Raw genomic sequence first — 19885 nt, 5'->3', positions numbered from 1 at the left:
TCATCAGCTGTTTGTGACATCAACTGACATGCCGTCAAATGTCATTGTCACATGGTCTTGGTGGTATTTCCCAAATGGAAATTTTACGAAAAAAGTAAAACATTTTATTACGAAACACAGGTTCTTTATATTACCGATTATCAGTATTAATAATTTAATTACTCTCCAGTAGAAATCAAGACACGATGCAGGCTGTGCTATTAGTTTTTAAAATAGGGAGGTGATCATTTCTTCTGGTAAGAATGACTTAACTTTTCATCCTTAATTTATTCTCGAAACGATCTTATCGAACATACTTGCGAATTATATTTTATCTTTGCGTCACATTACACTTGAGTAGTAAACAGTGCTTACGACAATAATTCACTATATTAATAGTAAATTATTATCTTAGTCATGGGGTCAATGATATATCTATAATACTTACTTTTGAATAAAGTGCGGTTCTTTTATGTTAAAATTAGCTTTGTTCGCAATCATGACTGCATTTGCAAATTATTGTAAATAATTTTGTTTTTAATTTTGATTTAAAACATTGTTCTAACACATATAGTTCACTTAATTTGATCTTGCATGCTTATGTTTAACTTTGATATTAGTTATGTGTTTGTTAAGTTTTTAACAGTGTGTACTGTAGCAAACTTGTTATTAGTACAATAAAGTGCATCAGTGATTCATTCAATAAAAACAATTTAAATAAAAGGTAATTTGCTTAAGTAACTCAAACATATTAAGTTAGTGTAACAAAAATAAAATTAGTGGGGACTAAATAACTGTCAGAAGTACAAAAATTAAAACTATTAAGCTACATCTCCTCCTAAAGAAAATTGCCAACTTTTGTGTTGAAAACATGTTGGTAAAATGATTTTTGTAAAGCAAGGTACTTTTGAAAGTTGTGAATTTTTCTTTGGCATAAAAATTAGGAACTGTTAGGAGGTACTATGAATATTGATAGCATAATAGGTTCAATCTTTAATGGAATTGGCTGCATTATGAAAAAAAAGCTTATAAAATTAGCATATTGGTGATGCAATCTTGAACTTTTTACATCCAAATTCACCCAATGTGGGATGAAGTCTTTAGCTTCAAAATGGTAGACTCATATTTTTAAAAAAATATGTTTTATGGAGTTAAGTCCTATAAAATATCCTCTGGTAATTTATGCTTGCATTTGTTTATAGTTTGCTGACTGATTGCATGATAAAAACAGAAAAAAGAAAAAGACCTCTTATAACTAAAGCATTATACTTAAAGAACAATCAAAATTAGAAAAAAAAATCCTTTCCATTTAGTAAAAATTAAAAACAAATTTTCTTAATTGTAACACCATTTTTATATATCATATCAAGATGGCGCAGTCTGTCATTAACTTGCAGTGTTCTACATTGGTATATCTTGTATGGTTCGTGTGAGAGTCCGACTCGCAATGAACCCGTTATTGACATAAACTACTCATACCATTTAACATGTTACAATGACTGACAAAGTTTTTAGCAACTAACATAGCTATGGAAGCGCACATAATATGTGTTCTGAGTTTGACCTGCACCAATTTTTTCAATAATGTGGTAAAACATCAAAGTGTAAGTTAGAATAAAAAATATATTTCATAGTACCATGGATTTCGTTGTGGGAGGCCTAGCGGGCGTCGGAGCTGGGTTCTTTAGCAACCCATTTGATGTAGTAAAGACCCGCATGCAGTTGCAAGGAGAGCTGCGGGCGAAGGGCCAACATGCAGTCCACTATAAGAACATACCACATGCTATGTACACTATAGTGAAGCATGATGGGTTATCTGCACTCCAGAAGGGCTTAGTGCCTGCACTGTGCTTCCAGTGGCTTGTGAACGGGGTACGGTAAGTTGTTTACTTTGATACTATGATGTGTCAACTATTTTGGTTGATATATATTATAATTTTGGGATGAACTTTGAAACTTATTGCTTTACATCATAATTTTTAAATTACCTAAGTTTTAATTTCAAATAAATAAAGTACTTAGAAGAAAAAGACAGATAAAGAGTAAATGTAGATATAAACATAGAAACAAATCAAAAATTTTGGTATTGTTGTAGCCAACTTTGTTTAGTTGTTCGGGACAGTCCCATAAAATAAACAGCAAATTAAAAAATGAATTTTCCTGTGTCATTACTTATTATCGAGATTAAAACTTAATTTTATCCAAGTTTTATCATGATAATGGGTTAGAAAAGAAGGAGCCAGCTTCTATGGGTCTAATTGTTATTTTTAAATTCAAAATGCCAAAAAAGGCAAAGGTAAAAACCATAGTGTCATTGCAACCTTTATCGTGCTGTTGAGTAAACATGAAATCTTGTCAACAGCTAATAACTTTTCCGTTCATTTTAGGTTAGGAATTTATCAACAAGCAGACAATTATGGCCTTCTTCGAGACGAAAAGCACAATACAAAGCTTGTAAATAGTTTATGCTTTGGATTTATCGCTGGAATGGCAGGGGGTGCTGTGGGCAGTCCCTTCCAGCTAGTTAAAACCCAGTTAATGTCGTACTCTTCTAAGAAGATTGCTGTTGGGACTCAGCATGGTCACCCTGGCACTTTAAATGCCTTTAAAATGTTATATAAGGAGAGTGGTTTCTTTGGATTGTGGAGAGGCGCTCATGGGATGATGATGCGGAATTCTATTGGGTCAGCATCTCAAATTGCTGCATATGCTATGTAAGTATCCACACTGATATTTTTTATATGTATAGTGACCCTAAAAGTGTGTGAGTGAGCGTCAAATGTAGGAACATTTGACGCCTGCCAGTGACGTTCAAGCTTCGACGTAGTGTCAGAAGTTACCTCAGGCCTCATTTACACGAGAGCTTTTCAAAGTCCGTTAAAAAAGCCTTCAAATAAAACAAATGTATTCCTAAGTATCTGTTCACACGTAAAAAGCGTCCACATAGACGCTTTTTTAACGGACGTTAAAAAAGCTCTCGTGTAAATGAGGCCTAACTGTCGTGAACTGTGCCATTGCATCATACAAAAAATGACACTGTTTTATTATTTTGTAACGTTACCACAAATTCACGGTTTTTGGATTTTTCCCTTCACTTGTGCTATAAGACCTACCTAACCGCCATATTTCATGATTCTAAGTCAACTGAAAGTAGTGGTTTTCTTGACAAACACGACAAACAAACAACAAAGTGATCCTATATGGATTCCTTTTTAAAAGTTTGAACTGGATAAAAGCATTTTTGAAGACGGATATAGGTTTTTACTGAAGAACATTATCATTGTTCCAAGTGAGTAGTTTAAAACAATACAAGGTGATAAAGTTAAACAAACAAGTTAATATCTTTTACACATAACTAATAAAGTAGGTATATACGATGTACCTATTTAGAAAATTAGCGTTAATTTGCATTTAGTGATAAGAGATAACAGAAAATTGAGCATTGAAAAGAACTACACCAAATAAAAAATTGAAGTCAGTAGCAAAATCCTTGACTTTATCAACATTTAAATATTTGTCAGTGTTTGTATAAACGTGTAAAAGGTTATTTATTGTATAGATATATGTATTTTTATTATTTACAGGTGCAAGGAATGGATGGATAACAACAACTTGTTCCAGCAGTCAAAGTACCTGTCAGCTTTCGTCGCCAGCAACATCGGCGCCGTCGTAAAGACCATCGCCCTTACGCCCATGGACGTGATTATGACGCGCCTTTATAATCAATGTGAGTTTTAAAAAAAGGATAATCAGACATGTATTAGTAAAGTTTTTATCCAAGCGGTCGTTGTGTTAACAGAGCTCTCTCCGTCACTTACTCCATACAATCGTAGTTCCCATTTCATTTGAATATTAAGCAACCAAAGTCCATGAAATTTTGCAGACATAGTCTAGAAACTAATATCTGTGTCTGTGGTGTTTTAGATTTTTCTAAAAATATGAAGTTTTAAAATTACAGGGGCTCAAAGATTTGTATTTTTCTTTAAAAAAAGGCCCAACTTTGTGCTCGTTTTTCTAGACAACGAAGCAATTTAATGAAATTTGGAAAAACCACAGACCTAGAAAATTTAATGAATATTATGTAGTAAAAAAATTATCGTTATATATTTTATATTGTTATAATTATGTGGGAACTACGAAAACCAGAAATTACACCCAGAAATCTTGAAAATTTCGTGCTGTCTCGATTTGTGCAAGCGGGGTGGTGAAGTGCGGGGGACGAGACGTGAAACTGACAGAAACGGACAGTCTAAACACACGGGCCACATTTAGACTGCACCCGACTCCAAACTTGTCGATAGGTCTAACTAAATACATTTCAACTTGCGTTAGACGTATGCGTTACCTACTCAGACGTTGCCTGTAGATAAAAATATGTCTCATGTTTGCTGGCAATAGCGTATGCATCAAACCCTGCAAGTTGCAACTCTCTTGCAACCTATTCCTCACGCAATACGCACAGCTTTAATATTATAATTTTTGACAATGTATACTATATGTAATGCCATATCACAGGTCACTCTCTGATTTATTGCTAACAATTTACTTCCAAATGCAAAGAAATCTAAGTGTGTTGAATTCACACTGCCCAATACCAGGACCTTAAATGACATAAATTCATTGATAAATAATCATATGTTGAAAATAAAGGAGAACCCCGTGTTTCTCGGTATAATGTTAGATGCAAAGCTTCTATGGAACACCCACATATCAACACTTGATGGTAAACTCAGCTCTGCTGCTTACACTGTTAGAAAAATTCGACAGGTACTGACGTGGAAACTGCAAAAATTGTATATTTTGACTATTTTCACTGTATTATGTCTTACAGACTCTTGCTATGAGATAAAGCGGTAGATATTGAGAAAAAAATGTATTACAGAAAAGGACAGGACGTGCAATTTATAATTTAAAACCGCGCGCTGCCATACATTAAAAATATAAGGAAATAAGTACCTTATCTATTATCTTATAGTAGCTTCTAAACATATTTACAACTAGCTAATGCCCGCAGCTTCGCTCGCGTGGATTTAGGTTTTTAAAAATCCCGATCCTTTCATTTCCCAGAACAAAAGTTGCCTCTCCGTAATAGCCCGTCCCCGGGATGCAACTTGTTTCTGTATCACGTAAGAATATTTAAACGGATTATCCTTTTCAAATCCCGAGGGATCACCAGGATTTAGGAATGCAATTTCTTACAGCATCAGGGTTGAGGTCAACGACAAAGTGTTTACTTGGTATAGATACCTTCAATATCAATTAATAATCGACACTTTTTAAATCCCATTAGCTTTAGTAGTCAGGTCCCCTGCAACATCAGGGTTGAGGAGTTGGAATCCAAATTTTTTATTGAACAATGTCGCAAACTTTCTTTATCGATCAAAAAAACTACCCAAAATTACGCAGTTAGGTTACCTGCCAAATTTCATGGTTTTGAGTCAACGGGAAGTACCCTAGAGGTTTTCTTGACACACACGACAGACAGAGAGATAGACAACAAAGTGATCCTATAAGAGTTCCGTTTTTCATTTTGAGGTACGAAACCCTAGAAAACGTAGGAACGGCATTCCGAACCAGTGGTAAATTTTTCTGACCATCCAAAAACACTTTGAAGTTTACCTAAAAGTTTACAGGAATAAAAATTTATCATTGTATTCCATTCCATTTCATTCTATTCCATTCTGTTCAAAGATAAATAGATAATAAAAATATTTGTCACCGAAACAATAATTTACGATACATCGACCAATATCAATTTTACTGATGACAATCTGACTATTACCAAAGTGAACGACTACTATAATATCTATTACATACGACTAACATAATATGTATTATAAATTGTGTGCCGTTTGCATTCTCACTAGGTTCTCATTAAGTTTGTTTTATTTGGTTAAACTTTCTGGCATTTATATTGTTATGACGTTTAATTGGCAAACAGTCTGTTTATTGGCTGAAACTCAAAAATTCAGCCAATCACAACAAAGAAAATATTGTAATAATGATTGATGCAGCTTTCTGTAATTGAAAACAAAATATTTGACATCAACTTGAATGTGACAGTGTTTTCCGAATAGGGTTGCCAGAGGCCCCGTATTTTACTGGTTACCCCGTATGTCAGGATAGAGAAACCGGTAATTATGAAAATAAAATACGGGGCAAATAAAACTAAATATTTTTAGGGTTCCGTAACTCAAAAGCAAAAAAAACTCTTATAGGATCACTTCGTTGTCTATCAGTCTGTCTGTCTTTCCGTCTGTCCGTCTGTCCATCTGTCCTTCTATCCGTCTGTCATGTGTTCATGAACAAATATTAGTATTTTCAATTTTCAAAGTAAGATAACTACATATATCAAGTGGGTTATCATATGAAAGGGCTTTACCTGTTCATTCTAAAACAGATTTTTATTTATTTTTATGCATATTTTTTTTAATGCATAACAGTTTTTGATTTCTCGTGTAAAATGTCGAAAAAAATACCCGAATCGGAACCCTCGGTGCGTGAGTCTGACTCGCACTTGGCTGGCGAAACCGAACACTGACGTTATGTCCAGTAGAAAGAATATTTTCCTTTTGCGGCAATGCGTAGCCGAAACCCACTCGATATTGATCATGGTCGTAGCCAAGGCGGCGGGGCTTGGTTTGAGGATGTTAGCCTTTTTTTATACAAGTTAGCCCGTGACTTTAATCTTTTCTAGTGGTAAGTGATGATGCAGTCTAATTTCTTGGCCGTTAGGGCCATACTAACCATATAACTAGCCATGACCGAAGCCTCCCACCAGACCAGAAATTTAGAAATGGCGACTGCGCCTGGGAAGCCGTCAAAAACCTAAGCCTAAAATAATACTTACACTATTTCTTGCATTTGCTTACCAATTTTTTTTTGGAAATATATCAAACATTTCGCGCTCACTTCACTCGCGCTTTGAATTTGTATTACTTGGTATAAGCCCCGCAATTTCGTTTGCATGAATTTAGAGTTTTAAAAATTCCGTGGGGGATTTTCCGGGCTAAAAAGTTTATGTCTGGGATGCAAGTTACCTCTGAATAGTAAGTACCAAAATTTTGGTAAAGAAGATGGGCCGTGAAAGGGTAACAAATAGATAGGCAAATAGATATACTGTCGTATTTGTAATATTAGTATGGATAGGGAGCTTTAAAAATAAAATCTTGCTATGGCTAAACTCGTTTCCCTTTCACTTTAATTCTTTCTGTAATTGAACCAAAAACACTTACGCTCACTGCGCTCGCGCTTTTTTATTGTTGTATTTTATCTCACTGTCAAATTGAAAGGCGAAATTCCACTAACCAGGTAATTAGCCCATAAAGTTGAGCGAATGTTTTTTTCCTCATGACAGGATTCAGTTCCGGCCCTGATAAAACCTCTCCCGAAATCGATTCCTGGCTACGGCCATAGTATTGATACTGTGAAGGTGGAATTACAAGTTAAATGTAAATTTAAGTTAAAATGCAAAGATTGTATGCATGAAATGTATAACATTTTGCTTTACAAAACTAGAGTTTTTAAAAGCTATTTAAATAAATAAATCTTTTATTTAAAATCACATTGCAAACACAGTTCACCAATCAAGACACGGCAACATACAGAGAAAAAATACAAAACTTACAAATAAACTGAAATATCTAAATAGGCTTTCCATGCATTTCAGAGAGAACCACCGCCTATTTCTTCAAATACTTCAAATTTTTAAATTTCTTCAAATCTAAACCCCGTATTTTTGATGGTGGTAGCCTGTAAATCAAAAAGAGGCAGGTGGCAACCCTACTTGCCACATGACATTACAGAATGAAAAATTGTTTTCATTACTCGGTAAGCCTACTGCCATAGTTTCACAGAAAGTGTGACGGTAGTTGTGACCTCTGATTGGTCGACTCTCTTTCACTATTTGCTAAAATTGATGATTGCAACAACAATTTTTTCTTTTTTGTAATCAAAAACAGAACACGGACGTCATACAGGTTGACTAATTGCAATCATTTCTGACCGGCTAACATTGTTCCGCTAGTGGCTCAAACTCACTGTCGCAGCAAGAACATGGTAAATTCAGCCAATCACAGCAATTAGAATTGGTTATCACAAATGCACCGATCTAGGAACCGAGAATACACGAACCAGGGCAGATAGAGATGAGAACAATAATATCATACGTAGGAAATCGACGGGGGATCGTTGACAATGATCCTCTTAAGGGACCACTATAGATAACAGAAGCTATTCTTTCTACAACAGATGACTTGCATAGCTGTTTCTGTTACCTTTAGCGGTCCCCTGACGCGACGAGCGCTTGTATAACAACTTATTTATATTAAACTTAAAGGCTCCAATACATACTTAGCTCATTTTCTTTTTAGAGGTTTTTGTGTTAGAGGTTTTTAAATTTTTTATTTTATTTTTTACGATATATGTTGAATTGTACCCATTTTACTGTGGACTCTCACGTCAAAACTAATGAATGTTATGTCATGTATGATTAATTAAAAAAAAATATCTTTCCAGCGGTCGACGCTCACGGTCGAGGTCTGCTGTACAGCGGGATCGCGGACTGTGCGCGCAAGATCATCGGAACTGAGGGACTATTGGCTTTCTACAAGGGGATCGGACCTTGCTTCTTGCGGCAGGCCCCGCACACGGTGCTGTTGCTAGTGTTCTGGGACATGCTCAAAGACTTGCAGAAAAGTATAGACTTGTGATATTTGAAACTTAATAGCGTTACCAATTTAGCTTGAAAAGGCACAGGGTCGCACGTTGAAAACAAAACTGACCCTTGTAACAAAGAAAATTTTTCACCACCCAATAGGTGAAAAATTTAAAATAAAATTTATTTTAAAAAAAACAAAACAATAGAATTAATTCCTTACTTTTACTTCCAGCTGACAAAATATATATATATAAAAATGGATATAGGGAAAACCTTCGGGCGCCAGCCAGCTGGATAGAAATCTCCACAGATAGACTTGCCGAGGCCTGGACTTTTAATCGCAAGTCAGAGATTCGGTCCACCTAGCCGTGCTCTCTATTCCGGGACGCCAAATATCCACAAGAAATAAATATTGGTGAATAAAAATCAAAGAATTTAAAATTTATTATTAAAAATTAATTTATTAAATTTCTAAAGTTTTATACAAATTTTATTTATTAAAGAGGAAAAAAAAATATGACAATTTATAATAGGTATCGCCCCTTTGTTCTTGTCTTAATTTTATATGTCTTATACAATTATCAAAAATAAACAAACTTATAGTAGCCTGGGCCACATGGCCACACACTAGGTTATAAAAAAAAATAAAGTCCAAATTATCACAAAATTCGTTAAAATAGAGAATAAGCTAGGCACATGTCGAATATCTAACTAATTCCACAGGCCGAAAACTGTATTCCATCACACCAATTCCGGGATGGAATCCGATATAACACGTAACATGTACGATCCAAAATGAAATTTACGGGAAAATTCCCATGATAAATGATCAAATGAGGCGTTAAATGATAACAATCTAGGATCAACGGAGATCTAGGATCAACGATCTAGGATCAACGATCTAGGATCAACGGAGATCTAGGATCAACGATCTAGGATCAACGGCTGTAACAAGGAAATGTTAGGTTAAAATTTTCATCCATTTTCTTGTTGGAAAATGCAATGTTCTAATGGCGAGATTGGGTAAAAAAATGAACACTCACCGCTAAAAGCGCCGTGTCCTGCTACTCTATAGCCCTCTGGCCCATAAATATGTATTATACTTATTTAGTTTAACTTTCACATTTTTAAAAATTAATAATTGACGAGCAAATGTTTGCGTGTCTATGTAGGAAGAAAAGTGAAGCTTCAAAATGGCCACCGAAAGATGCCAACTTCATTCGGTAAACGAGCTGTCAAAAATGTTACTAGTTTTTTTTCCAATATGAAAGAAGGTTTGACAGATCGTTGAATTACATTCCCAAACGTCACGCCTTAGAAACGTCATGGTGAAGTTTGGGACACTGACATATGACATATAAAAAGGTCTACAAACAGATTTCAGGTTATGTTAATAAAAATATGCGATCTAAATAAAGGATGTAACGGGACCGCTAAGGTACACGTTACAATTTCCCCTTTCTAGAGAAAAGAAAAAAAAACCTTTTTTTTTTCTTTACCCTAAACAATTCTATAAGACAAAACAAAGGGAACTACCAAACAAAAGGAAAGTTAAATATCTAAATTTATGTAAGCCAAAACAACCAAATAATCATTAATAAATACAGATTGAGAAGCAATCCATTAAAACAAAATTCCTAAACTAGAATTGCATAGTATTGGTATACTACTGTCCAAGACACTAGCATCAACGCTGTGAAATGGCAAACCAAACTAGCTAAGAAGGGAAGAAAACTTTCTAAAGAGTGTGTGATTAGGATTGGTATACTACTGACCAAGACACTAAGCATCAACGCCGTGAAATGGCAAACCAACCTAACACAACATAAGCCAAAATAAAAAGAGTCTAGAGTTAGTATGCAACTGATCAATCCACTGAGGCACCCTCGCCGCGTATTGACGAACTAACCTAGCTAAGGGGTTTTCGGAATGGTGTGCAACCGAACAAAGCACTCAGGCACCCTCGCCGCGCATTGTCGAACCATCCAAAATAAAGATGCGCTACAAAAGAGCAACACCTAAAACATCGTCCTGCCTAAAGCAAGGACCTAGCGAACATGTCCACATGTGTGAGACAAGGCCAAGGATGAGTACTAAAGACCCACATAGAAAAAAATATATACATCTACTTGCCGATAAAACAGACACAAGCAGGAGGATAACATGGAGCATGTGCCAACCATGATCCCACAAAAGATCTGTACATATTTACAAAACTACCTGACTGACTATAGCAGAACAAGCAGGAGGATAATACGGGGCATGTGCTAAACCGTAATCCCTTAAAAGAAAACTATACATATTTACAACAAAATTAGGTAATACGGTGCAAACAAAGGCAAAACCGCAACCAAAAATGAGTTCTTCAAGAGCCTGGTAAAACGAAGCAACTGCATAACCGCTACCAAAAGATCTCTTATAAACAGAACTATAAAATCAAAAATATACAATATATACAAAAAGGAGAGGTAATGCGGAGCAACTGCATAGCCGCAACCTACAAATCGGTAGGACTGACAAAGGAGCCAAAAAAAATCCTACACAAAATAATAATGAGTCCTTATTGTGTTAGCTTCTGCTAGATTCTTTTCCTGTTAAAATTAATTTTAAGTTTTAATTTTGTCAAATTTTAAGAATATCTTTTATATGGTATCTACCTGTACTATTTTTTTCCAAATCTTTTAATAAATATACATTATCTGAAATTTTCTTTATTATTTTACATTTAACAAATTTAGGGGCTAATTTTGCGGAAAAGAAAGAAGCAGCATTGGATTGCACAAAGTTGCGCCTCCAAACTGTGTCTCCAACACAATAAGAAATGCTTTTTCTTCCTTCATTGTAGTATTTGGCATTTCGTCTATATGACTTGGCCAGATTACTAACAGTTTTATCAAAAATATTACTCAAAGTAAGAAGTGCGTCCGAATAATCTGAACGACTACCAATAGTTAACTCTGAAGGGTCAGAGATAGAATAAAATTTATGTAAGGATCCATCAAGGAAAACTTCCCTACCAAACATAAGAAAATTAGGTGTGTATCCTGTAACTAAATTAATAGTGCCATTAATAGCTGCCTGAACATGGGGTAAATACCTATACCACTTCTATGATCGTTCTCAACATAGCATGCTAGACAAGTCTCAATAGTCTTATTAAAACGTTCAACTGGGTTATTCTGAGGAGTATGTTATGAAATATTTTTGGAATATTATATTCTTTAGCAAAATTCAAATTTATTTAAGTTATTTGCAAGTCTAGAATCTTTTAATCTTTGATATTTATTTATCCAAAATGCTGAATGAATTTAAAATCTTTTGAAAGTAAAATAATAATATCATCTAGGTAACAGGACTTCGTTATCAAAATCTGGTCCAAACAAACGATCAGAAAGTCTGTGTAATTCGACGGTGCATTTGTCATACCAAATAACATCCTAACGAATACAAATAGACCACGACCTGGGACTACAAACGCTGTCTATTCTCTAGAAGATTCTTCTAACAAAATTTGGAAAAAGTCAAAAAAAAAATAGATAAAATTAAATAAAATAGATTTTCAATCGTCGTGCACCTATCATTTTCAAGAGAAAACTGGTCACAGCGACACCTATCAAGTTTTTTGGCTCCGTTTCTTACAAAGAAATGGCCTTTTTAGGTAAGTAGCATTTTCACTAGTAACACATAAATAATAGTAGTATAAAAAACCTCAAAATAAACTACGCTTATTAACTATGCGAGCACACTTAAATTAGCTATGCTAAAACAAACATCTTAGTATCTAGGCATACAATATTCAAAAAAAAAATAAGTTACAAGAATACAATACACCTTAAAATATTACAAAAAATACAAATTAAGACAAGAACTAGAACAATTAAAATATTTATTCACCAATACTATGAGAATCAACACAACTAGGTTCCCAAATAAAAATCAGTCCCTGTTCGGGGCTGCCAATTGTAACAAAGAAAATTTTTATTATTAAAAATTAATTTATTAAATTTCTAAAGTTTTATACAAATTTTATTTATTAAAGAGGAAAAAAAAATATGACAATTTATAATAGGTATCGCCCCTTTGTTCTTGTCTTAATTTTATATGTCTTATACAATTATCAAAAATAAACAAACTTATAGTAGCCTGGGCCACATGGCCACACACTAGGTTATAAAAAAAAATAAAGTCCAAATTATCACAAAATTCGTTAAAATAGAGAATAAGCTAGGCACATGTCGAATATCTAACTAATTCCACAGGCCGAAAACTGTATTCCATCACACCAATTCCGGGATGGAATCCGATATAACACGTAACATGTACGATCCAAAATGAAATTTACGGGAAAATTCCCATGATAAATGATCAAATGAGGCGTTAAATGATAACAATCTAGGATCAACGGAGATCTAGGATCAACGATCTAGGATCAACGATCTAGGATCAACGGAGATCTAGGATCAACGATCTAGGATCAACGGCTGTAACAAGGAAATGTTAGGTTAAAATTTTCATCCATTTTCTTGTTGGAAAATGCAATGTTCTAATGGCGAGATTGGGTAAAAAAATGAACACTCACCGCTAAAAGCGCCGTGTCCTGCTACTCTATAGCCCTCTGGCCCATAAATATGTATTATACTTATTTAGTTTAACTTTCACATTTTTAAAAATTAATAATTGACGAGCAAATGTTTGCGTGTCTATGTAGGAAGAAAAGTGAAGCTTCAAAATGGCCACCGAAAGATGCCAACTTCATTCGGTAAACGAGCTGTCAAAAATGTTACTAGTTTTTTTTCCAATATGAAAGAAGGTTTGACAGATCGTTGAATTACATTCCCAAACGTCACGCCTTAGAAACGTCATGGTGAAGTTTGGGACACTGACATATGACATATAAAAAGGTCTACAAACAGATTTCAGGTTATGTTAATAAAAATATGCGATCTAAATAAAGGATGTAACGGGACCGCTAAGGTACACGTTACACCCTATCCAAAATTTACAAAAAAAAACCATACTTTTCATTTGCTGAGCAAATGGGTAAAGGTCGGTGTAATGCGAAATCTTAGATCATAACAAGTAATTATTGTTAGTTATACAAATACCTCATAACCATATGTGTAGTGTTACTATTTAATAAGGCTTATTTTAGACGTTTACTGTTAAAGTATTCAATTTCTTAAACATTAATGATACCAACTAGTGAATTTTACTGGTATCGACCAATAAAACAATCCTTTATAGAACTTGATAAATTTTTAATTACCACGTTGAATTATAATACCCTGATAGATAATATGAAAGTGTAGTGTACAAAAATCAATTATTTCGTTATTTTCATTCAAATAAATAGAGCCTTCATTCTGATGTGATCGCATCATAATATACCTAACGTACAACACTCGAATTAGGTACATCGCAGAAGTGGATTGAATTGTACTATTATCCATAAGATTATTAAAAAATAGGCTTGTAATTTGATAGATTTTGTAGTTTTGATGCAAAAAAAAAAAAACAATTTTTTATGACTTCCTATTCAAATAGTTAAGGCATGCCTAAAAGTATTAAGAAAGAATTGAAACCTTAGTACAGTGGACCCCCGGTAATCCGGCCTCTGTCTAATCCGGCACCCCCTGTAATCCGACATATCTATTATTACTGAATTTATTAAAGACATACATAGTAAAGTATGATTTGTACTTCAGAGTATGTATAACATATAGAATCTTATCATTGCATCTGTAATTTGTCGGATTACTAGGTACTCTTTTGTAAAAAATTCTGGACTATAGGGGTTCAGGCAGTACTCTATAATCCGACAAATTCGATAGTTCGACAATGTCCTGCAAAACGTTTGTCGGATTACCGCGGGTCCACTGTATACCATTCCAGTGGAGTAGAAATTAAATCAAATTATTAAAATTAATTTGGCAAGTTACCACAATATTTCAATCTTGTATTATTATGACATATTCTGGAACTGCAACAATTATAATATTAAGAACGTTTTATTATAATTTTTAATTTTTCTATGCTTGTATAGAAATCGTATATTATAAGGCAGGCACTATAAACTCGCATATTAGTATTAGGTATACATTGAAACATGTATTTTCATTTCTGTTGAAATTAAATCGTTATTCTCAAGTTGAATAGTCATTTATGGCCTTAATGTGTCTCTAAAGAGATAGCTAATTGCATTGTTAGTGTAGTTAATAGTTTAAACATACATAGTTTATAATCAATTAGTTTACGAGAAATGTGTGACATTCTAAACAGACGAATGAAATTGAAGTACGTTGTTACGTTTCTAGTTTTATATTTCTGTTGTAGTTATGTGATTGCGTAGAAAAACTCAGTTTTTATTTAGTTGTAAGTTCTTTATTGGTAGGTACCTACCTACTACTACTAGTCTAGTAAGTATTTACTAAATTTTATTTGACCGGAAACTGCAACTTCAAATAAGTGTAAACGTAGCCAGTATCTACCTACCTCAAATATAGATTCAATTATTTTTGACGTGTGTATTAACAAAATTAGGTATAAAAAATGTTAGGTGCTATTTGAAAAACTTTTTTTTGTCATTGAAAATTAAGTACTTCGTAAGCTTTGCAATTTGCAAAATCTTTTTAAGATTTTTTTTATTTCATTTTTTTATTTGTTTACGTTGTAATAGTTATTAAGGATTTTTTAAATGTATATAAAAATATCTATGTCGAATTCGTTACAGTATTTTATGCCAGTGTTATTAGTTTATTATTGAAATGCAGTAAATTTGTTAAGGTAAATAATTGATTTTTGAAATAAATGTTGTATTTTACTTATAGAGTTTTATTTATTATGCATACAATAACCGGATAAGTATATTTAAATAAATTAGCCAATTCTTTAAATATATGGTCAAGTGTATATCAGAACATGCATAAGGCTCTAGGCAGAGCTCCGTAGTCACGCTAGTTGCTAAAAATTTTGGTGGTCACATACAATGATTCTGATTGCAATAGTCTTTAATTTAAAATTCAGTTTTCGTCCTTTTTTACCGATATTAAAATAAAAAAGATGCAGATACTCTAAATTTAGTTTAGAAAAAGACATCAGCACAGATTACCTACATTATATATTCTGGACATCAGAATCGACGCCATTATTTTTAGTTAGGTAGATATATTTATTGACAGTGGAAAAGGACCCCTCGATTTTTATCCGTGTCCTTTAGGATACGAACATGATACAAATCCTCTATTCACAGAACCAGACAGACATGGCGAAAGCTTCAATAACCAAAGATGGCGTCACTCGTGACGTCACAGACATGGCGATGGGCGGCACGTCGGCCATGTTTGCGACGATCTTCACCAATCCCATCGAAGTCGTTAAAACTCGACTGCAACTGCAAGGCGAGCTGGCTGCAAGGGGCAAGCACGCGGTGTTTTACAAGAACGTCCCCCATGGCTTGTACGTGATAGCCAGAACAGAGGGAATCGTTGCTCTACAGAATGGACTACCTGCTATGCTGGGGTTTCAGTTCTTTCTCAATACTTTTAGGTAAGCCTTTAACCACTACCCATCAAAGTTAAAACTCAACTCTAATAAAAATTGTAATTCGTTGAAACTTAACAAATTCCATCAAAGTTGATAAACCTGCAAGTTCAAGTCGAGGTAGCTCCCCCATGGGACGTTCTTATGGGGTTTCAGTTCTTTTAAGTAGGTAAATCTTTTGACGAGGAAGTCATTAAAACTCAGCTTTTTATAAATCTCATCATAAGTACAAATCTCATCAAAGTTTATAAAGCATGTTCTTTACAAATATCCCATCTTTATAAAAAAACTTGCCTCTTTACAAATTCCATCAAAGTCGTTAAAAGTCGACACTATACCTACAAATTCCTTCCAAGTCGTAAACTTGTCTCATCTATGTATCTTGACTAACTACAAGTCACCTACAAGTCCCATCGAATTCGTTAAAACTTGCCATTTCATAAATCTCACCAATTCGTCCAAGATCAAATTCGTTAAAACATTTACCTACCTATAATAAGTATTTCTATGTTGTAGGTTAGGTGTGTACCGTATATCGGAACGCCGTGGTCTGATTACCGTCGACGGTCGTACCTCAGTAACACGCGGTGCTCTAGCGGCTGGAGTGGGCGGGGCGTTGGGTTCCATCGCTGGAACTCCCTTCTTCCTAGTGAAGACCAGACTACAAGCGCAGGCCACTGCAGCGATCGCCGTGGGCCACCAGCACAAACATAGCGGGACTATGAGCGCGCTCACTGCGATATTCCGCAGTGAAGGAATCAAAGGTAACTCGAGGCGCTGACGCCGGGATGCCTTTCCTCCTAGTGAAGCAAGCAAGCAAGCGCAGGCAACTTCAGCCATCGCAGTGGGTTACCAGTATAAACACAGCGTGGTCTCGCTGCAATATGTCGCAGTAAAGGCACGAGTAGGTGAAACGCGAGGAGTGAGGAGGTAGATAGGAAGCAACGGTATTTTTATACGTGTGCATGTTTAGGTATAGCATTACCTGATATTCGGGACACACAGTTCAAATATGATGCATGAAGAGGGAAGCCTGAGCTGCATACCTAACTTTGCGACAAAGATGGATTAAACCGAAACCACATTAACATTTAACATCACTGATTTTTGTTTGTTCATTTAAAAATAGCAATAAGGTACCAGACTACGAGTATCTTTAACATCTAGTATCAAAATTAGTTTCACTAATATCGCCATTGTCATTAATACTGCTCTGCACAAGCTGATAATCAACATTGTTTGAACAGGTTTATTCAGAGGCGTAGGCCCTCAAATTCCTCGGGGTGCGGTTGGCAGCAGTTCCCAGATGGTCAGCTTTGCCTTCGCCAAGGAGTGGCTCCGAGACCGCGGTGTACAGGCGCCCTTACTCCTGTCCTTCCTAGGTGCTAACCTGGGAGGCGTCGTCATGACGCTTTGCTTGAACCCCTTCGACGTCATCGCCACTCGCCTGTCCAACCAACGTAAGTAAGCAGCAACCTCCAAGTATCCCAGAACATATAGTGCACAGAGCACAAGCAAAGTTGGTCCGAGTCGATGAATGGATGGGTAATCAACTTTGGAAGTCCAAATTTCACCTTTCCCATCGGAAAGGTGAAATCCGAGACAAGGGAGCATCCTCCCTAGCCTCGGAGGTCTCAATTATTATCACTAACATCTGATAATCATGTGAAATCTTAAATTGTCGATTTCAACTCTTTGTTTACTGGACTCTAGTTATTTTCGACTCTACAAATCTCATCAAATTAGTTAAAATTTGACTTTTTACAAATCCTACCGAATTCATAAAAAATAATCTATGCCTAAGAATCTGGTGGCATTATTATCTCTACAAAACTTCAAAATCTCTACCTTCAGCAAAAAGGAAGTTGTATAAAATACAAAAAAAATCATTTCAAGATAAGTTTAAAAAGCGTGAAATAAAAATGAAATTAAAAATTTAAAAAAATCCCCCATACACTTATTTTTATTTTTAGGGTTCTGTACCTCAAAAGGAAAAACGGAACCCTTATAGGATCACTTTGTTGTCTGTCTGTCTGTCCGTCCGTCCGTCGTGTCTGTCAAGAAACCTATAGGGTATTTCTCGTTGACCTAGAATGAAATTTGGCACGTAGCACAAGTAAAGGAACAAATCTGAAAACCGTGAATTTGTGGTTAGATTATCAAAAAAAAATTAGAATGTGTTTAAATTTTCAAAGTAAGATAAGGTAACTATGCCAAATAGGGTATCATATGAAAGGGCTTTGCCTGTACATTCTAAAACAGATTTTTATTTATTTTTATGCATAATAGTTTTTGATTTATCGTGCAAAATGTCGAAAAATACCCGAGTACGGAACCCTCAGTGCGCGAGACCGACTCGCACTTGGCCGGTTTTTTTAACTTTTTAGAGGTTTTCCGTCGGAGATTTTCAAATTTTTATTTACTTTCTTCCAGCGGTCGACAGCAACAACAGAGGCAAACTGTACCGCGGAATGCCAGACTGTTTCCTCAAGATGCTGCGTACTGAAGGCGCAAGCGCGTTCTACAAGGGAGTCACCGCAAATTATCTGAGGTTGGGACCGCATACCGTCCTGTTGCTGGTCTGCTGGGACCAACTCAAGATACTGGAAGAATATTTAAGAAGCTGACGAACCCAGAGATCTTTAATAACAGATCTAAATCTAGTGATATTAAACGGGTCAATATACGATTTGACATAAAGACAGATCCGCGTGATCTTAGGTCTTTAAAAATTACGTGGGAACTCTTTAGTAAAAAGTAGCCTATGCCACTCTCTAGAAACTATGCCTATGCAAAAAATCTATGTAAAATTATGGAATGACAAACCACAGACGCACGTTCGCATTTATACTAGGTTAGTGAGATAGTGCTAAGCTGTTGAACTTAGTACTACCAAAAATTCTTCACAGACCTATTATAGGAATTTGTCCTTTATAGAAGACTTTTTTTTACCCGACTGCGGCAAAGCCAAAAGGAAGGGTTAAATGATTTAAGCAATCTATGTATGTTTGTTTGTATCCAGATTCTGTTTTCCACCGTAGCGCCTAAACTACTGGGCCAATTTTGATGAATGAGGTGTCAAGAATGACATAGGCTACATTTTATATGAAAAAAATTTACCTAACGGATGCTACATCTAAAAAGTGAGTCTCCGATGATGATGATGATGATGAATATTTTCAGCGTTTATTAAGACGATCGCAGTCGGGTTTTAGTTTTTAACTTTATCTTGTCACTTAATTGACCCATCTAATACCTACATTCTTTTCTGCACAGAGTATTGTGAAAGGGATAGCAGTACATTTAGATCTTTCATTTTGTTTAGTTATCAAATACAAAATAATTAGCCACATTGTGTTCTCGCCATATGCAGTTTTAGCTTTCATGACGCTTTGGTACTGTAGGTAGGTACATAATTAAAACAAAAAGTAGCCAATTATACAAAAATATATTTGCGTCGTATTATAATAACTAATAATTATTATTATTTACTTAAACACTTCATAAGACCAAGCTGCAGATAATTACAACAATGACATTACCTATACTGTTATAATTAATCTAAAAGTTATCAATTAATTAAAAATAAAATATTTTAAATAAATTACTATTGTTACAAAATACGAGATACACAGAACTTTTCTTTTAATCTTTTTAACTAACCACTAACCTGATTGAGTAGTAAGCGAATTATCCATCTATTTGACA

The 19885-nt window shown here is 34.9% G+C and overlaps 1 protein-coding gene across 1 annotated transcript; it reads left to right on the top strand.

The window, feature by feature from the left end:
* The first annotated feature begins 39 nt into the window (after window positions 1-39).
* On the top strand, window positions 40-19120 carry LOC123881012 (solute carrier family 25 member 35-like). Its single transcript, XM_045929526.1, has 5 exons — window positions 40-236; window positions 15888-16183; window positions 16694-16941; window positions 17425-17637; window positions 18611-19120. Exons 2-5 carry the CDS (start codon window positions 15900-15902, stop codon window positions 18802-18804), a joined length of 939 nt encoding a protein of 312 aa, XP_045785482.1. The 5' UTR covers window positions 40-236; window positions 15888-15899; the 3' UTR covers window positions 18805-19120.
* The last annotated feature ends 765 nt before the right edge of the window (window positions 19121-19885 follow it).

Source organism: Maniola jurtina, chromosome 3 (assembly GCF_905333055.1).
Source record: "Maniola jurtina chromosome 3, ilManJurt1.1, whole genome shotgun sequence".
NCBI lineage: Eukaryota > Metazoa > Arthropoda > Insecta > Lepidoptera > Nymphalidae > Maniola > Maniola jurtina.
The sequence above is the reverse complement of the archived record's forward strand: the minus strand, read 5'-3'. Positions and strand labels throughout refer to the sequence as shown.

What these genes read in the sequence shown, in the direction of transcription:
- LOC123881012 (XM_045929526.1), top strand. Translation starts at nt 15,900, where the DNA reads ATGGCGAAAGCTTCAATAACCAAAGATGGCGTCACTCGTGACGTCACA. An exon ending in CCGCAGTGAAGGAATCAAAG is followed by an intron (nt 16,942 to 17,424) that starts GTAACTCGAGGC and finishes TTGTTTGAACAG; the next exon opens with GTTTATTCAGAGGCGTAGGC. An exon ending in CACTCGCCTGTCCAACCAAC is followed by an intron (nt 17,638 to 18,610) that starts GTAAGTAAGCAG and finishes ACTTTCTTCCAG; the next exon opens with CGGTCGACAGCAACAACAGA.